Source organism: Eubalaena glacialis, chromosome 11 (assembly GCF_028564815.1).
Source record: "Eubalaena glacialis isolate mEubGla1 chromosome 11, mEubGla1.1.hap2.+ XY, whole genome shotgun sequence".
NCBI lineage: Eukaryota > Metazoa > Chordata > Mammalia > Artiodactyla > Balaenidae > Eubalaena > Eubalaena glacialis.
Window position 1 is genome coordinate 61,743,772 of NC_083726.1, and position 17,069 is coordinate 61,760,840.

A 17,069-nucleotide genomic window follows, 5' to 3' on the forward strand; every position below is an offset into this window, starting at 1 on the left:
GGGTCTGAGCCACACTGTCCCCACCCCTGGCCAAGCTCCTGGTTCTCCTCCCGGGGCGATGCATCCCCTCACCCCACCCCACCTCAACCCCCGGGAGGAAGCGCAGGGCCTCAGCAGTCAGGGAGGCTGGGGTGGGTGATGGTGGGCACCACGACCTCTTTCTTAGTTAACTGTTACCCACTGGAGACGCCAGTGCTTCTCCACACTTCACTGCTCGCCCAATAGTTTTACTCAGCATGGAGAAAAAATTAAAATAACTCCCTGAAGAAAATTACACATTTTATTTGAGAGAAAGGAGACAGATGAGTTGGTGCAGGGCTGGGCTGACTGCTGAGCACTAGTGGAAGAGAGACATTACAGGCTCCCTAACCTGGCCTGAGTGCAGTGAGAAGGGGAAGGGTGTAGCCATGGGTGCAGTTCAAGAAACATGTGTGGAGACCTCCTACATGCTAGGCATGGGGTGAGGCAAGGCTCTTGGGTCTTTCAAAAAAAAAAAAAATGACAGACTGGCAGCTTAGGCAGTGGGATGCAGAGAAGTCAGTCCTTATAATAAATCCAAGGAGCATCAGCATTAATAATCATAAATATTCTCCTTACCCCTCCCCAAAGCCTCTCTGCTCCCTTTCCCTCTTGGCTGCTGGAATAGGCTTCTAGCCCAGATCCCGAACTGGCCCCCGCCCCCAGTGTGGGGGGCCTAGGCTTGGCTCCAGAAAATCACCCCGTCGTGGGAGGCGGGAGAGGAAATGCAGTAAAGTTTTATGAACCCTTCCCGCATTTGTTTCTCCTGTAAAGTACTTCCTCCCCCATCCCATCCCAGGAGCCTGGGGCGGAGCAGATCTTTGGCCTAGGCCAGCCTCAGGCACCACCTGAATTATCTGCCTTTTCCCCTTCCCTTTAGCTCCCCCTCCCCCTCCACACAAAATCCCAGAGACTGAGATAAATGATGGCAAACAGACGCAACTCAGGCACTGGTCTATGCAGCTCCTCTCCCAGCTAATTGTCCTGCACAGCCCTAGGCCCTAGGAGGTGGGGAAGACAGTCTGAACATTTCCTGCCAGGCAGGTACACACTGCAAGTTGCCCCACTGCTTCCCCCCAACCTTAGAAAGCTCACACACCTCCTCCCACAGCGCCCCTCTACTGAGCAGTACCAACTCTTTCTGAGCATCCTTTTGGGACCAAATAGGCCCCTAGGCTGAGGGCTCAGCCCTTCCTCTATGTCCAGCGAGGCCCGGGGACCACGTAGCCCTGAGAGAGCTCTGCACAGGCCCAGAAGGGCCTGAGTCTGAGCACCGTGGAGCCATGGTGCTCCCTGGTCCCTGCAGATTAGCTCTGGCATGCTGTGGGGCCGCTGCCAGTCTAGAGGCCTCAGATCCATCCAGCCAAAGTGGGAGTGGGTGCAGAGGCCTGAATGCCTGGGACAGCCACAGCATGGGAAAAGCCAGTACAGACGGCTTGGGTGCCCTCCCCTTCCCCGAGAGGTCCTTCTTGGAGCCAGGGATTGGGAAAAAAGCTCAGTTTGACCTTCCTCTTCTCAATACTCCTAGAGGTTCCTAAAAATTATTTTAAAGGAGAGGCTTAAAGGCTGTGGGCCTCCCCCAACACGCCATAGCCCATTTAGACAATTTCCCCCAATACATGCCCCCCAAACAGAGAGGAGCCGCTGCATCTTTAGTCCTGTTCTCTCTTTGTCTTTATTTGATATGACAAAATATAGTTTCAGGAAAGACCTGGAGTCAATAAATAGTTGGACAATAGCGATGAGCAGAAGGACACCGAAAGTCATGGCAGGGACTCTGCTGGGGCAGCCAGGAGCCTCTAGGACCTTTGCTGGCGTCCAGTAGCAGGGAACCCCAATAGTTGAGCTAGCTAGCGGTCTGAGGCTGGGGGCCTGAGAGGGCATGCAGAGAGCGCAGGCTGGACAAGTTCCCGGGCTTTGGGGTGGGGGGTGCAGGTTGGGAGAACATAGGGCAACCAAGGGGGCCCTAGGCAGACAGTCAGTCATCTTCCCCCTTTCATATGCAAATCATTTTAAAAATGAACATCGAGTTTAGTGGCTACAAGGAAGCACCCCGAGTCTGGTGCCGGACTCCGCCAGGCACAGCCATCCTCTTACCGAGCCCGCAGCCTGGAACAAAGGAGAGGGCGAGGCCGGAGGGTCCGGGCGCAGGGCCTGAGGCGCCCGCAGGGCCCACCTGAACCCCGGCGGCCACGCTGGGGCAGGAATCCTGAGAGGCAGCCCAGGCCGGGTTCGCTCAGCACCAGCCCTTATGCCACAGCCCTCTGGGGATCCTGCGGATAGCCTGCCCTGGGACCTCGGTGCTGAGCAGAACTGAGGGGAGTCCGGGCGGCGCGGGCAGCCACGCGGGAACCTGGGGTCGGTGGGGATGCGGAATGCCAAGGGAAAGAGCTTTTGTCTGTGAGGCCGGGGAGCCGATGCTCCAAGCCCCCGCCCTATACCGAGAGAGGAAAACCGAAAAGGAAAGGCGCAGGGACCGAAGCGGGCTCGGGGTGCTCTCGGCGGGCCTCCCCGCTGCCTCTAGAGAGCCTCTTTGCTTTTCATTTTGGAATCTTTCTTCCACTTCATCCTGCGGTTCTGGAACCAGATCTTGATCTGTCTCTCGTTGAGACACAAGTTGTTGGCGATCTCTATGCGCCTGCGGCGAGTGAGGTAGCGGTTAAAGTGGAATTCTTTTTCCAGTTCCAGAGTCTGGTAGCGCGTGTAACTGGTTCGGGACCGCTTGCCGTCAGTCTCTGGAATATAAACCCCCCAAGCCAGGAAGGGGTGAATAGCGTGCAGCGCCCCAGCTTCCCCATCCCAGCCCCAGGCCCCCACCCGCGGCCGGAGGGAGAAGACGCGAGCAGGGCAGGACAGGCCCGGCGGGCCGCAGGCGGGCCCGGCCCAGCCCAGCCCAGCCTGGCCCCGGGAGAGGCGCCTCCGCCCAGGCAGGAAACTTTCCGCCGCAGCCTTCACTCAGCAGCCGGAGGGGCTGAGGGGGTGGGGGGGAGAGGGAGACCCAGGCTCGGACCGAACAATAAGCACCCTCGAGATCCGAGCACCGGGGACCCCCCTCCCGCCCCTCCCAAGTCGCTGAAATCTTCCGGAGCGGCAAGCGGCGGCCGAGCCGGCTCCGCAGGGGAGGGAGGAGGGACCGCGGGGGGATCCCCGCTCTGGAGCCCCGCGCTCCTCACCCTTCAGATTCCTCTATTTTTTTAACTCCCTCCCTCTCCCCCCAAAATTGAATATTGCCTTTTATACACGTTTTGTTCCTATGATCCAATTATGTCGTCGTAAATTTGGGCGCACACAGCCTCTAAGCCTTTTAGTGGACAGTTTTACGAGCCATTGATGCCTGGATCGTAAAATTTATGGCCGCAGGTTTTTTTCCTTTATTTGCCCCGCATGGCCTATAAAACCCAGGCGGACCCGAGCGCGCAAAATGAAGTCCTAAAGTTTACCGTGGCTCATGTGCAGTTTGGTCATCCACGGGTAAATCTGTGGCGGGGCCGGTGGCTGGCTCAGTCCGGCGGGCTGCCCTGTCTGCGCCTGCTCCTCTTTGATCTCCCCACTGCTCTTAGCTCGCTCCTCCAGCGCTGGGCGAGCCGCCTTCTGACTGTACATCCCGGGGTTCAGAGGAGCCGCTTCATCTCTGCCCAGAGCGTGTCCCGGAGCGGCCGCGGCGCTGCAGGCGGGGCGGTCGGGGTGAGCCCGGGGGTTGGCAGCCATGTCTACCCCGTGGAGAGAGTTGGAAGGCGCAGGCGGTGGGAAAGTGATGCTTAAGTCCAATCCGCCGTAGCAATACCTGGATGCCTGCACCTCTGAGGCCGATCCATAGTTCCCACAAGTTTGCATGTTATAGGCAGGGATATTGGGGCTCTGCTTATAGAATGAATTGGCTACGTAGGAGCTCATGGCGGGGAGGGCCCAAAAAAAATTTCTGCACCCTTTTTGATTAAGGGTGATTTGTGACTCTTTGAAGTTGAGGGGTTTTTTGTTCTCCAAAGTGCACAATTTATAGGTGGAGATATCTCTTTCTTTATCCTATGCGCTCTTCCCAAATAAGGGAGCCTTAAATAGAGTCACGTGACTCGAGCGGCCACTCATAAATTTGGCTTGATGACCTCCGGGAGGTTAGTGATGGAAGCCGGCGAAACGCATCTTGATATGTTGGCAAAGCCCAACCAAGGGGGAGAGAGAGAAAGAGAGAGAAGGGGGAGAAAAAAAAAAGGTTCTTGGAATTGGGGGGTAGGCGGGACAACGAGCCCACAGCGACACCTGGTGCCTCCTTGGAGGAATTGCAGCCTGGCTCGCTGGCTGGCCTTCAGGACTCCGGATTTTCCACGCTGTAGAGGAGAAGCTGGGTGTTGCTGCAACAAACCACTGAAATGGCCTCTTAAATTGTATTTAATTTTAAGGGGAGATGAGGCTTCACTAGGATGCACAGAGGGTTTGTTTTGCTTTTTGGTTTTTTGTTTTCTGCTTTTTCGGGGTTTTCTTGGGTAACGGATGGCCCCATCCTCCCCAACCCCGGGGTCTTTCAATGTTCAAAAATGGCTGAGGGAAGGGGATTGAGGTAGGAGAGCCCCTACCCAGGCTGGAGGGGGCTTATCTCAGGTTCTCTAAACCAAGGGTCGAGGTCCCTTTCCTTTGAGGCCCCAGGGCCCCGATACTGCTGAGGAGGTGCCTGTCAGCCTGAGAAAGTGAACCCAGCCTCTGCAGAGGTAGGCAGGATGCCCAGGAGGAGGGGTCCCGGGTGGGCAGAACTAGATAGGGGGCTCATGGGACTGAGAGTGCTGGGGACTCTGGGATGAGCCTAGAGGTGAGGAGCCAGGGGAAGATGAGTAGGCCTCCTCATCATGCCAGGGACCCCAGAGTAGCAACAAGGCAATTTTCAATTGTGTGAGTGGGTGGATGGCTAGCTGGGTGGGTAAAGAACCAGACACAATAAACTGGAGGACTGCTCTGCATCCCTGTGTATGACCCTGGTGTGGTACCCATGCCAGGTATTTTGGATGGAAAATAGATGTTAATTGAGGGCATGGAGAAGCAAGATTCAAGCTTCCACAAATATTATATGAGCAGGGCAGAGGAAAAGGCCTGTTTTGTGCCCTTTGGAGGAAAGGCCTCTGGACCAGGCTTTCCAGGGACCTGGGTTCAAAAGGTCCATAGGAGAGCAATTTCTGAGCTATCTGGAGGTGTCCAAAAGGATCTAGCTGGGGGTGGGGGGATGGAGGTAGGCAGGGCTGGCGCCTGGGCCACCTTCACAGCCTGTGACCAGGGGCTCCGCAGCCATTCGGCCCCTTTACATCCCCCCTCCTCTAGCCCCAAGTCTTATTCTTTCCTGCCTGCCTCTCTCCAGGAAATATCCGCCCCAGCCAGGAGAAGCCCCCCTCCCGCTCCCGCTGGCAGAGGCGCTGGAGGGGGCGCTGGCGGGGGATCTGGAAGGTCTGGAAAACTGGCGGATTTTTTCCCTCTGGGAGACCCCCTCACTACCTCACCCCCTAGGTCCACTCAGGTTTCTCTGGCTGGGCTTAGGAGAGAAGGCCTGAGCTGGGGAAGGGCTAGGGTCTGGCTGCGCTCCTCACCGGCCTAGTTTGAGGGGAGAAGAAAGAGTAAGGAACCAGACTGGGGCTGGCGCTGTAAGGAGGAAGGAATTTGGTCCCGGCCACGTCAGGATTCCCAGAGCAGGCGAGAGCTCAGTTTCCAGGCTTTCTTTTCCGAGATGTCCTTGAATCGCTCAATCTCTGCCGAAGGGCTCGGGTCCCGCGGTCTCCTCTTTCCCTCGGTTCTCCGCCTCCGCCACGTTTCGCAAGAGTCGGCCTGGCGCGGGCCGGGGTCTGCCCTGCTGGCTTCCGGCGGCGCCTCCCTCCTCGCTCCGGGGAGTGGGCGGGGGTGACCTGGGGCCTGGATAATGCGTCCTTTCTGGCCTTTGGGGCCCGGGGTTCAGAAGCCGAGGACCCCAGACTACCAAAGGCAGGAAGAAAGGCCTGTGTGGGGCCGGAGACCACTCCGACCAACCCGGGCTCCCACTCTACCCCCAGCGAAACCCCGTGCGGCCCTTTTTGCGGGGCAAGGGCGTTGCTCTATGTCGGGAACCCGGAGAGGCCTCTCAGCCATCAGCGCGATCCCCGGGAGAACCGGGAGGCAGGGCTCAGCGCCGGGCCGGGCGAGGCGCGTGCAGGGGGCCGGGGGCTCGCAGGCGGCGGGCAGACGCGGGAGCGCTTGGAGCCTGTTCCAAGTTTCACCCCGAGGCCGGCAGGCGAGCGAAGTAACAGAAATCCCGATATAAACTTTTAAAAATAATATCAGTTTTATTAAATATTCGAGAACGGATCCAGAGGTCGGATTTATACAGGAGGGTAACACGACAGGATTTTTTTAATTTATTTTTTTTTCCTACCGGCTAAACAAACGTCATTCACTATTTTTTCTCTTTTTGTACTTTCCCCTCTTTTTTTTTTTTTTTTCCTTTTTAAGATGGGATTGGAACACGGACGGTGCTAAACATAAATATAAATACAGAGACCACAAATACAGCTAAAAATATTCACACAGAAATGGTCACAGTTTGTAATATGCCATAATGATCCCCAGGATTCTTTAAATACAATTCGCCTGGGCTGGGCATTTGCTGGGGCAGAGGGGCCGGGCGGGGGCTGCGGGCAGGCCCTGGGGGTTGCTGTGGGACCACCACGCGCCCTACTTGGGCCTCCCGCCCTCCCCGGCTGCCACGCCGGGCCCTGAGGCCTGGGAGCGGAGGCCCCCGGGCCCGGGAGCCGGCTCTCTGCGCGTGGGCGGGGGTGGGGGGCGCCGAGAGGGTGGGAGGCCAAGTCCTCGTTTGGAGGGAGATCTGTGGAGTCTGAAGCGAGGTTCAGGCACGAGCCCCAAGGCCTGGGCGAGGGAAGGGGCCTGCAGACGAGCCGAGAACGAGCTAGCGAGGGTGCAGGAGGAGCAGGAGGAGGAGGCGCCTTGTGAAAGAGTCTGTGCGGTGAGGGAGGGGGTCCAGAGTTGACTTTTCAGGTCCATATTTGACTCCCTAATTTTGTCTCAGGAAGTCCAAACATCAATTGTGCCAGTGATAAATACAGAGTGTGTGATTAGGAGGGAGTTGGGGGGAGCGAGGGAGCAGGAGAGAGAGGGGTGGCAGGGACAGTCCTGGTCACTCTTTCTGCTTCTCCTCTTCTGTCTCTTCCCGCTTTTCCTCTTTTCCGCCCAGGCTGTCGACCGCGGCCCCTCCGCCGCCCCCTGAGAGCGTGGACGTGAGATTAGACTCTTTTTTCCACTTCATCCGGCGGTTCTGGAACCAGATTTTGATCTGTCGCTCGGTCAGGCAGAGCGCGTTGGCGATCTCGATGCGCCGGCGCCGCGTTAGGTAGCGGTTGAAGTGAAATTCCTTCTCCAGTTCCAGGGTCTGGTACCGCGAGTAGATCTGGCGACCGCGCCTCCGGTCCGCTCCATAGCCGACCCCTAGAGATCCGGGCACAAAACACACTAAAAACAATCAGCAAGGCATCCTCCGCAGACGATTTAGCCTAGCACAGCCCTGACCCTCCCAACTTGGCCAGCAACTCACGGGCCCCCTCGGGCTCCAGCCTTCTCCTCTCTGCCCTGCCTCCACCCCCACTGGGGGTACTACAGCCAGGATCCCAACTTCATTCAGTCCCCCCCCAGGTTGGTAGGTGGGTCCCAAAGAAAGGTGGGGGTAGGGTGGGGGACAGAACCAGGCAGAAAGCTGCAAGTCTAAAAGCTGAGTTTTGAAAAATCCCAAACACGGGGGATGGGGCCCCATTTCTGTACGACTGGGTTCCCCCATCTCCCCAAGCGCCCTAGCTCCTTGGAAACTTCTCCCCACTTCTCTGTCCCCTCCTCTCCCCCTCCCTTCTCCTCAGCCTGACTCGACTTTGGGGGGGCTCCCCCACCCCCTCCCCTCATCCCCTGCCCTGTTCCTGCCCCCTCAGCTCGCCTTGGAGCCCTCCAATCCGTCAGGGGCCGAGGGGGCCAGGCCCCTGCGAGCAAGCGGGAGGCGAGCAGAGGGGGCAGAAGAGGGGGCCCTGTCTCGGCGTCGGCGAGGAGACGAGCGTGATTGTTTTTATGGGGCCATAAAAAACTCTCTCCGCCCGTTCTTCTAGGGAAGCCGGTCATAAAGCCAGTTCAGTTTATTTAATTTATATCTCGGAGCTGTAAAACTCACCACTGTGCGAATTCATTCGCTGCATCCAGGGGTAAATCTGGATACTGGCTTTCTGGTCCTGGGGCGCAGTCCTGCCCTGCTCAGAACTAAAATCCTGAGCGATTGAGGTCTGTGTGTTATGTCCTAAGGTGTTTTGTCTGCAGTTTGAGAGCATGTCTTTCTCCTGGTAAAAGGAATTAGATCCATAGTCATACGGCCCTCGGCTGGAACTGAACACGACATTCTCCTGTGGCGAATAAAAGGGAGTCGAGTAGATCCGGTTCTGGGCAACGGCCGCTCCATAGGTCGAGAAATGCCTCACTGGATCATAGGCGGTGGAATTGAGGGCGACGTTGGGGAGGACGTCCTGGCCCCCGGCGAGGTGGCAGGATAAGGAAGGGTTAGTGAAGTAGGAATTCATCCCTTTGCCTTTACCTGGTCGGGCTATGATTTCTTTAATATTTATTTCTGTCTTCAGTTTGTACTCGGAACTAGATGGTTATAGGGACGGCTCCAATCCAGGACAGACAAAATGACAAAGTCAGCTGACCCCCTCCCAGCCAATCGCAAGCCAGATGTCAAGAAGGGGGAAAAAAATCGCTTCTGCTTCTGTTGATTCCCTAGTTGAGACTAAGTGTGTGCTTTGAAAGTAAGACTTGGATTTCTTTTAAAAATATATATGTAAGGGAACTGATTTGAAGGTGAAGGAAGGGTGAATGTCCCCGAGCAGGGCCTTGGGGCCCAGAAAAGGAGAGCTGCACTCCCAGGAAATCTCTCAGCTCCAGCTAACTTTGCTGTGCTGTAGCCACAGCCCGGGCTGGAGAAATCCCTGTATTTTCAATCTGATTTCATCTTTTATATCTGCCCCATTCTAAAATTACATCTTGATTTCTCCATGGGAGGAACTCCCTCCCAGCTCAGGGGGATCCCCAGAAATCCTACAGGAAATCCTGGTTTGATACTCCATGGAGTGAGTCCACATCATTAAACCAGTATATTTTTCCCAATAATTTTTTTAAAAAAATCAAAAGTGGAAAGAAATTGCATAAAACATGGTGCTCAGAGGAAGGAGAGTCTGGGGTGAAGGGAGCATGTGGGGAGTCCCTAAGTCTAAAGAGGGAAGAGTGAGACTTCAGGGTGCAGTGACAGAGCTGAGGTGTGCAAAGTAGCCATGCATCTGCTTCCTCTTCCTCCTAGCCCCCCCCCCTCCCCGTCTACCTCCTCCTCAGGACCCCTTTTGGGGGAAACTCTTGAAGCATTTTTGCCTAAAAGGGAAGATTTATTTTAAAAATAAATAGGAAAGGAAGAGAAAAAGTAAAAGGTGGGAGAGAGAGAAAAAAAGGAAGAAAGGAAGAAGAAAGAACTCTGAGTCTTTCTAGACACATCAACTCCTGTTTATGTTGGTGAGAATTTATGATTTAGAGCCAGCCAGGGCCGTTGGGGTAATTCACATAGGATCCAGCCAGAAAGAGAAGGCCGGCGGGGTTCTGATGGACAGTGTGTGTCTTGCAGGCTCAAAGCCCCTGCCCAGGTCAGGAGCCCCTGCCCCCTCGGACTCTCTGTCCTGCCAAGGGAGGTTCCCCTGGACCTGAGCTCTGGGGCTTGGAGATTCCAGCCAAGGTTTCCCAGGGTGCTCTCACCCAAGGGCCGGCCACACCTAGTGGGGCCGTGCCTCTCAGCAGCCCCCTACCTCCATTTTCTTCCCACCTGGGGGCTGAGAAAAAGGAAGAGAAGGTTAGGAAAAGGCGGCTGTGTCCGAGGCTTCTGAGGGAGCCGCAGTGGGCAAACAGAAAGAGCGGAAGGTGTGCAGATGTTTTTTTTTTTCCCCCTGATTAATCCAAACTTATTTTGATATCGTAACATAGGCTGAAAATGCTTTGAGTTGACAAAGCGGGGGTCAGTGGGGCAAGCGAAGGGAGCAGTGGAAGCTCATATTTTCGCCTCACCATTTTTTGGTGGTGGGGGGATACTGGCTATAACAAGAACCCGGATGTCTCCGGATTTTATGATCTTTTCCTTCTGTGTAACAAAGCGGAGTAATCAATGGGTAGCAATAAAGCCATAAACGGGACTATGCTGGGAAAAAAAACTCGTTTATTCATCTTCTGTAACGTTAAGGGTTTCCCTGGAGTGTCGCTAGGGGGGAAAAATAAAGTTTGAACCCAAAAGCAGACTGTGTGGGAGCTGATGGAGACAACATGTTAGTTAATACATGATGAACCTCGTTAAGGGATGGAAGAGTCTTCCTGAGAGACAATTTGTGTTGGCTTTTAAAAATACAGCCCCAGTCCTTCAGAAAGGAGAGAAATGTGTTGGTATTTAGAAGGGCAGGGGGAAGGCCCCTATAGTTATTAAGGTTCCCCCTCTTGGACCATACTTTCCTCTCCCCAAGGAGATGAAGGTGAAGCGTAGAGGAGGATTCTTAAATTAAGGAAGAAATTTTGAGATGAGTTGTCTCATTTTGGGGTGCCATGGCAGGTACACAAACAGACACCAGCGTGAGCTGCTTTTCGCTCTAGAATCCAGCTGTCCTCGAATTGAATTCGTGGCATGCCTGGGCAGTGGTTTCCAACAGCTGGCTGGGGCTCCAGGCCCCCTGGAGGGCAAGAGGGAGAGGGAGAGAGAACTGGGGAAGGGGTGGAAGACCGAGGGGTCTGAACTAAGGAGCAAGTCAGTGCACCCCTGGATACAAGCAGCCGCTCTCAGAGTTCCCATCCTCAATTCTGCCCTAAGGGTAGCAGTGTAACACGTAAAAGAGGCTGGAAGAGAGAGTAAATCCCCTCCCCACCCCCACCTCCTTTTCAGAGAGAGATTGCTAGAGGGATAAATCATGTCAGTGATATTTCCTTCAAGATATTAAATTGTTGCAATGTACAACAAATTGAATGATGGAAGATAGGATGTCTTAATGAGGTTTCGCTTTCAATGAGTGTTGATTTTCTATGTATTTTAAAATCTCTTTCATGGGTGGGTGGGGGAAGGAAGGACCTTGAAAGAAAGAAGGGGCTTCTGGGGAAACATGTGCTGCAGCTCCCCGGCAAGGATGCCTGGGTTTCCTTGAGCCCCTCCTAAACCAAGTCTGGAGGGGAAAGGGGTCCCAAAGTTGGGGAGAGTCTCCTTTAGGGCCTAAAAGCGGTGGGCGTGGGGGTGGGTGACCTGAGGAACAGAATGTAAGTCTCAGCCCCGGAAAGTTAAGTGTTTTATTACGTCCCTAAACAGAGGGCAGACTGAAAGGTCTCACCGATTTATAATGAACAGGAACCAGCTGCTGGGGGAAGGAGGCAGAAATGCTGGACGGGGAGGGGGGGAGAAGGGGAAGCAGAAATACAAATAAATTCCCCTACTGCTTAAAGACTTTCGGCAAAATTAATTTCCAACACACTCTTCCCCCATCACCTTTCATTCCTGAGGAATGAAGCCTTCTTCTTTCAGTTGGATCTTTAATTATGCAGCTGAAATTTGCTGGAAGGATTCGCTCCATGGGGGGAGAGCAGGTCAGATGAGCCGGATCTTCCCTCCATTGGATTATATTTTCCTTTTTTCATTTCATGATAATTTTATTTTTTTGGCGAAAGAACAACTGTCTATGGGGGGAAAGCTGGGACTTGGGTTTTTCTAAATATATTTATATTTTCCTGTTAAATTTGTCTGAAAACAATTATGGAAACTCATCAGCAGAAGCAAGAACAGATGTTTTATTAAAACTGCAGTTGAGCTCTGTAAATATGCACAAGTCCTGGGAAGGAGGGGTGAGAACTTGTTCTTTGTTTCTATAAAACAAGCCTAGAGAAATCAGAGAACACTCCCCATCAGGCCCATAGGTCTCCGACTTGGTCTGCCCCCTTCGGCCTCCGGAATCAGGCATTGGAGGGGGTTTGGCAGAAAGAGCGGTTCGCTTTCAGAGCTGGAATTAGTGGATTCAAAAACAGAATTCCAAAAACACAGAAAAGAAATAAAGGCGGAAAGTTGCCCGGCTCCCTGTTTCAGCCACCCACCCCCATCCAAAACACATGCTTTTCATGAGTGCTAGTTATAGGAGAGAACTTACTGTAGGTGCCCTGGGCCTGAGTGGGGGGCAGTCATTGGTCTGGAGTCCCCAAAGTTGCACTGGAGGCTGGGCACTTGAGGGTTTCCCAGGGCAAGTATAGGGCTCCTACTCCAGCCTTACCCCGCTCCAGGCTGGGGGCTGGGGGCCTGTGTAGCTCTGAACTGGGGAGAGGGTGGCTGGGACTGGACGCTGGCCCTGGAGGGGTTCATGGGCAGGCCTCATCTTGCCTGCCTTTGCTTTCCACTCTGCTCTGGGAAATATATTAATTTCTTGGGTAAGGGTATCTGAAGTGAGAGGGATGAGATCTGGAATTTTTATTTGGGGACAATCTTCTCCAGAGGTCCTGTTTAGTTTGTATTCTGCCAGTCTTCTCTCCCCAGATCCCCCAACTCTGCACCGATGTCTGTGACTCGCCCAGCCTCGCACACAGATACACACACTCCATTCCTGGCTGCCGGCGCCACCAACTACAGCTCGGCGCCTCTGGAGGCTGCTCAGGAACGTGGGCACTGGAGCCGCAGGACTCAGCACTCGGCTTGAGCGCCTGGCTGCCTGGAAGCCACTATAGCTGCTGACCCACCCCCTCAATCCTCGACTTCCAGGGCGGGAGAGGAGCGGTTGCCCCACTGGTCCCTTTTGTGCCACTGGGCGAAGGCTGAAATCCCTCTTGCAGAGAAAGCTGAGTTTCAATAATTGTTCAGCTCACCTCACAATAGCACTGTTTGGTTAAGGCTTTGCTGTTCTAGAGTGACTGCTCAGTTGGCCCGACTGACTTATGATTGGATTTTTTCTTATTTAAAAATTAAAAAAAAATAAATCCTACTCCAAATGCCTAGTGTTTTGTGTACGAGCTCCTTTGATCTCCACAGAATCCGAAGTAAAAGGATTGCAGAGAGAGTTTCCTAGTCTGCCAGAGAACCTGAACACGGGGAACTGGGTCTGCTTGGGGATACCAAAGCATAGCTGACGCAAGGAGCCCCCAGCTTCTCAAAGATCCAGTGGGGAAATTGTCTGAGCTCATACCTCCCCATACACACATTGCATTGCAAAAAAGAATGCTCTTTCGTCTTTCAAAGTTCAGGCGTGGAGACACTTGGAGAAAAGTGAAATTTGACACACCCAACCCGGAAATGGATCCCATTTGGGGGTGCTGATATTCTGGGGACAGGGTCCAGGCTGGCTAGCTGAATGGAGTTGGGGGTCAGCAGGGAGGGGGGAAGGAGGAAAAGGCCAGATGGGGGCATGTCAAGTGCCTGAGAACTGCCCCAAACACCTCAGAGGCCTGGGCTTTTGAGCTGAGAGGTTGAGAGGCTGCCCAAGCTGCTTTTGCTTTATTTGCAATTAAACACAGAAGAAAGGTACCTGGAGGGACGCTGCTAACTCACATCATATTTTCTCTTTTCCCTCTCTCTGTCCAGATTTCTGCCTGACCTTTCCTTATCACCACTCCACTCAATGCTGCTACCATTAGCAGACACAAACTCCCACACCGGCATTTGTTTGGCTTCTCAATTCACTTCTCTGGCTGAAGGTTAAAAAGTAAAATAGGTCCTCAGCATCTCTGTCCCATTACACTCAGCCCTGAGCCCCTTTCGGCTCCCTCTGGAAGAAATCATTTTTGGCTTTGGGGGCCTGGCCCCCAAGCCTCCCACCTCTATCCCAAGCAGCTGAATATCAGCTGAGGTGGGGGCGTACAGAGAGACTTCGGACATTGTATCTCATCCCCACTGGGAATGGGGAGGGAGCTCAGACCCTGAGTGACATTTCAGGGAGGGAAAGCAAGTAGCCGTGCTTGGCCCAGGAGGGAAAATGAAAATCCAGAATATTCAGAATATTTTTGGTCCCCAGAATAAGGACAAAGGATCCCCAACTTCCTGGCTTCTCTTATACCCCTCCACACAGAGCACTGTTTGGACCCCTTTTGGAGGTTTATGAAAATTGTAAAATTCAAGAACAAGGCATTTATGACATCACAGCGAGTTGTCATGAGGAAATTGTAAATGTCATAAAAGTTATGTACGGCTAGGTTCTGTGTGTGGTTCCCTGCCTCCCCTCACTTTCTCCCTCGCTTTCCCCTTCTTCCCCTGGTCTAAGTTTTCCCACTTGAAAATAAAATGTTATTATGTTCTAGAACAATAAGCCAACAATGAAACATCATTCTCATTTCCCTATAAATAATTTTATCCTTTATTGTTTGCAGACCTGAAAGAACCATTTAATCTGCGCTGGCGAAAAGAGGGAGAGAGATGGGGAGGGGGGAAATTAATTTCAGAAACTAGAATATTACTTACTTCAATGATACTCTTTCAGATTTGATAGCCAGGAGCAAAATTAGAGGCGAACAGTGGCCTCTCCGACTCTACACCTGGTGGGATTGGAGATTTATAGGATCTTTAGTGAAGGGGCAATTTAACTTTGTAGGATTTGCTTAAATTCACTGCTATTTTGGGGGGCTGAGGAGAAGGGAGGGTGAGGGGAGAGCGACATGCTTTATCTAGCTTTATGAATCCGCCAACATTACCCTGATTTAAAACCCCAACAACCTATGTCTCAGGGAAAACTCCTGCAGAAAGGAGTGGGGTGAGGGGGACTCAACTTTCTCAATGAGTGTGGCACCCTTAACGAAGCAGTTGCCAGGGGGAAGGAAGAAAAGCTGGAGGCTGCTCTGTCTCTCCACCACCAGGACACCCGGAGGTTTATGGTGTCCCCATAATTCCCCCCACCCTATAAACAGCTGCCCTATTTTAGGACGATTTCTGCTTCCTCCCCTCGGAAAGGGAGAGTGAGGGAGGTGGTAATGGCGGGAGCAGGGTGCCGGAAAGGGGAGGGAGTTCAGGATAGCGCTGTACTTTGTTCTCCTGGGTGAGTTTGCTGGTTTGGCGGGTTTCTGACGCAGGGTGGCAGCAGACAAAACAAGTAAACAACTCACAGACACAATAAACAGGGGCGGCTGCGGCGCCCTGGCAGAGGCCTGGGTCCGGGTGAGGAGCACACTTTGGGGGTAATGTCACCCTGGCACCCGGGGGGCCGCCCAGGCCTAAAAGCTCAAGGCCACCCTTGGTGCCGGTGGAGAGAAGGTGGGAGAGAGCTGCACGCCTTGGGACCCACGGCAAGTCTGGACAGGAGATTCTTGGGAGGAACTTGATCACCTAGGGAGTGGAGGAAAAATACCCACGAGCCCCTCTCCCATCCTTACTTTCTTTCCTGGGCATTTTAATGGACATTTATACTCCCCCCCTGCTCTGTCTTTCCCTGGGCCCAGAAGAGAGAAAGAAGGCTGGTTAATTCCCAGCTCTGGCCCACACTCAGTGCTTTAAGCCTGCAGGCGGTCAGACCCAGCTTCTTCTGCCCCATCAGCCATCTCCCCGGCTTAGGTAGCAGAGAGGATTAAAATAAAGTCCCACCGGCAACCAGATCTGGGTATTTGGGGAACTTAGAGAGCCCCTAATCTGCCCTACAGATGACACAGGCAAAGCTGGGGCCCCGTGAGCGGCCAGGGCGAGCAGGGGTGGGGGAGAGATGTTCACCGCACCCCTACCCGTCTGGCTGGCTTTCCCCAGAGGCCTCTCCAGGCACCCTAGCTGGCAGCCGCCCCAGACCACCGCCCAGAGGCCACCTTCTTAACCACTCCAATCCCCTCCACCACCTCAGCAAGGCTTCAAGCACCAGGGCCCAGCGACTGCTCAAAACTGCTCACAGGCCTACCTCACCCATGAAAGTTTCCCACCGAACTCACTTTCAACACAACGGGGTTCCCCTGCTAAAACAGTCCTGAGCTGGGGAAGATTGCAGGGAGGTGTGGAGAGAAAGCAGAAGGGAGTCAGTCTTTCCCCAGCCCAGCTACTTGGACAGCGAAGGCAATAAGGTCTGAGAAAGCCTTTGTGGCATCCCTTGGTTACTGACACCCGCATACTCCGATTCCAGCACGAACACATTTTCAGCAGAGCACGCACAGAGGGCACCCAGTGCCTCCTTGATCCCATGCCCATCTAGTGAGGGCTAACAAAATTTCGCATGCACATAAAACGGTGTTTGAGCAAATATAGGTATGGTTATATACAATTAACCATCGAGGAAATATGAGTCTGTATATATTCATGCATAAGTCTGCGCCTGTACATTTCAGCCTCTATCTAATAAATGTATAAAGCTACTAAGCCTGGTTTCGGAACACAACAGCCAACCCAACAAGGCCGCCTTCTCCAAACAAGGTCTCGTTCTTCGTGGGGATCACAACTGTCAGACCAGGGAGAGAAAGGGTTTGCTTTGCCCATTTCTCCTTAGCTAGGAGCTGGCGCATGAAATACAGCCCGTGGCAGGACTGACAAAGCCCCGTAAGAGGCAGGCCTGAGGTGCCCAAAAGAGTGGGCTCAGAGGAGACTGCTGGGGGCCCTGGGCTCCAGGGAGTGTCACCAGACCCTGACCCACGGATTCAGGGCTTCTGCCCAGCCTTAGTTCTCGGTGTGTGGAGTCCTTGAGCCTGATGCTATTCTCAACTGCCCTGGCTATTATTAGACAATCACAGCAGTGCTCTCCCTCTCTAAGGACCTTGTCTACAGGGAATCTGGCCTGCAAGGAGGCTGAGGGTTGCCAAGGGTGGCCCCTCTTGTGTTTCAGTTTGAGCACCATCAAGGGAAAGAGAGAAGGGAAAGAAAATCGAAAGTAAGGAGGGAAGGAAGGGGCTGGCATTTGGGGCTGGGTTTTTTCCCTGGCCAGACTAGAACACAGAAAACCAGGGCCAGTCACTGTTGCTATGCTGTCTCTGCATCTCTCTGTCCTGAGGAGGAGTCTAGGGGTGAAGGGAGTGAGGGCCTGCGGGACCCTAGCCAGGAAGGGACAGAAAATCAACTG

General features: G+C 53.7%; 3 protein-coding genes across 6 annotated transcripts in view; all 3 read right to left on the minus strand.

The window, feature by feature from the left end:
* The window catches only part of HOXC4 (homeobox C4), a 64,945-nt gene that overhangs the window by 18,378 nt on the left and 29,498 nt on the right, over positions 1–17,069 (minus strand). The gene's annotated exons all lie outside the window — the stretch shown is intronic.
* Positions 1,688–3,968, minus strand: HOXC5 (homeobox C5). Its single transcript, XM_061206167.1, has 2 exons — positions 3,459–3,968; positions 1,688–2,753 (listed from the first exon to the last, which is right to left on the minus strand). Exons 1-2 carry the CDS (start codon positions 3,910–3,912, stop codon positions 2,539–2,541), a joined length of 669 nt encoding a protein of 222 aa, XP_061062150.1. The 5' UTR covers positions 3,913–3,968; the 3' UTR covers positions 1,688–2,538.
* HOXC6 (homeobox C6) lies at positions 6,287–9,156 on the minus strand. The gene is made up of 2 exons (XM_061206165.1): positions 8,192–9,156; positions 6,287–7,467 (listed from the first exon to the last, which is right to left on the minus strand). Exons 1-2 carry the CDS (start codon positions 8,589–8,591, stop codon positions 7,160–7,162), a joined length of 708 nt encoding a protein of 235 aa, XP_061062148.1. The 5' UTR covers positions 8,592–9,156; the 3' UTR covers positions 6,287–7,159.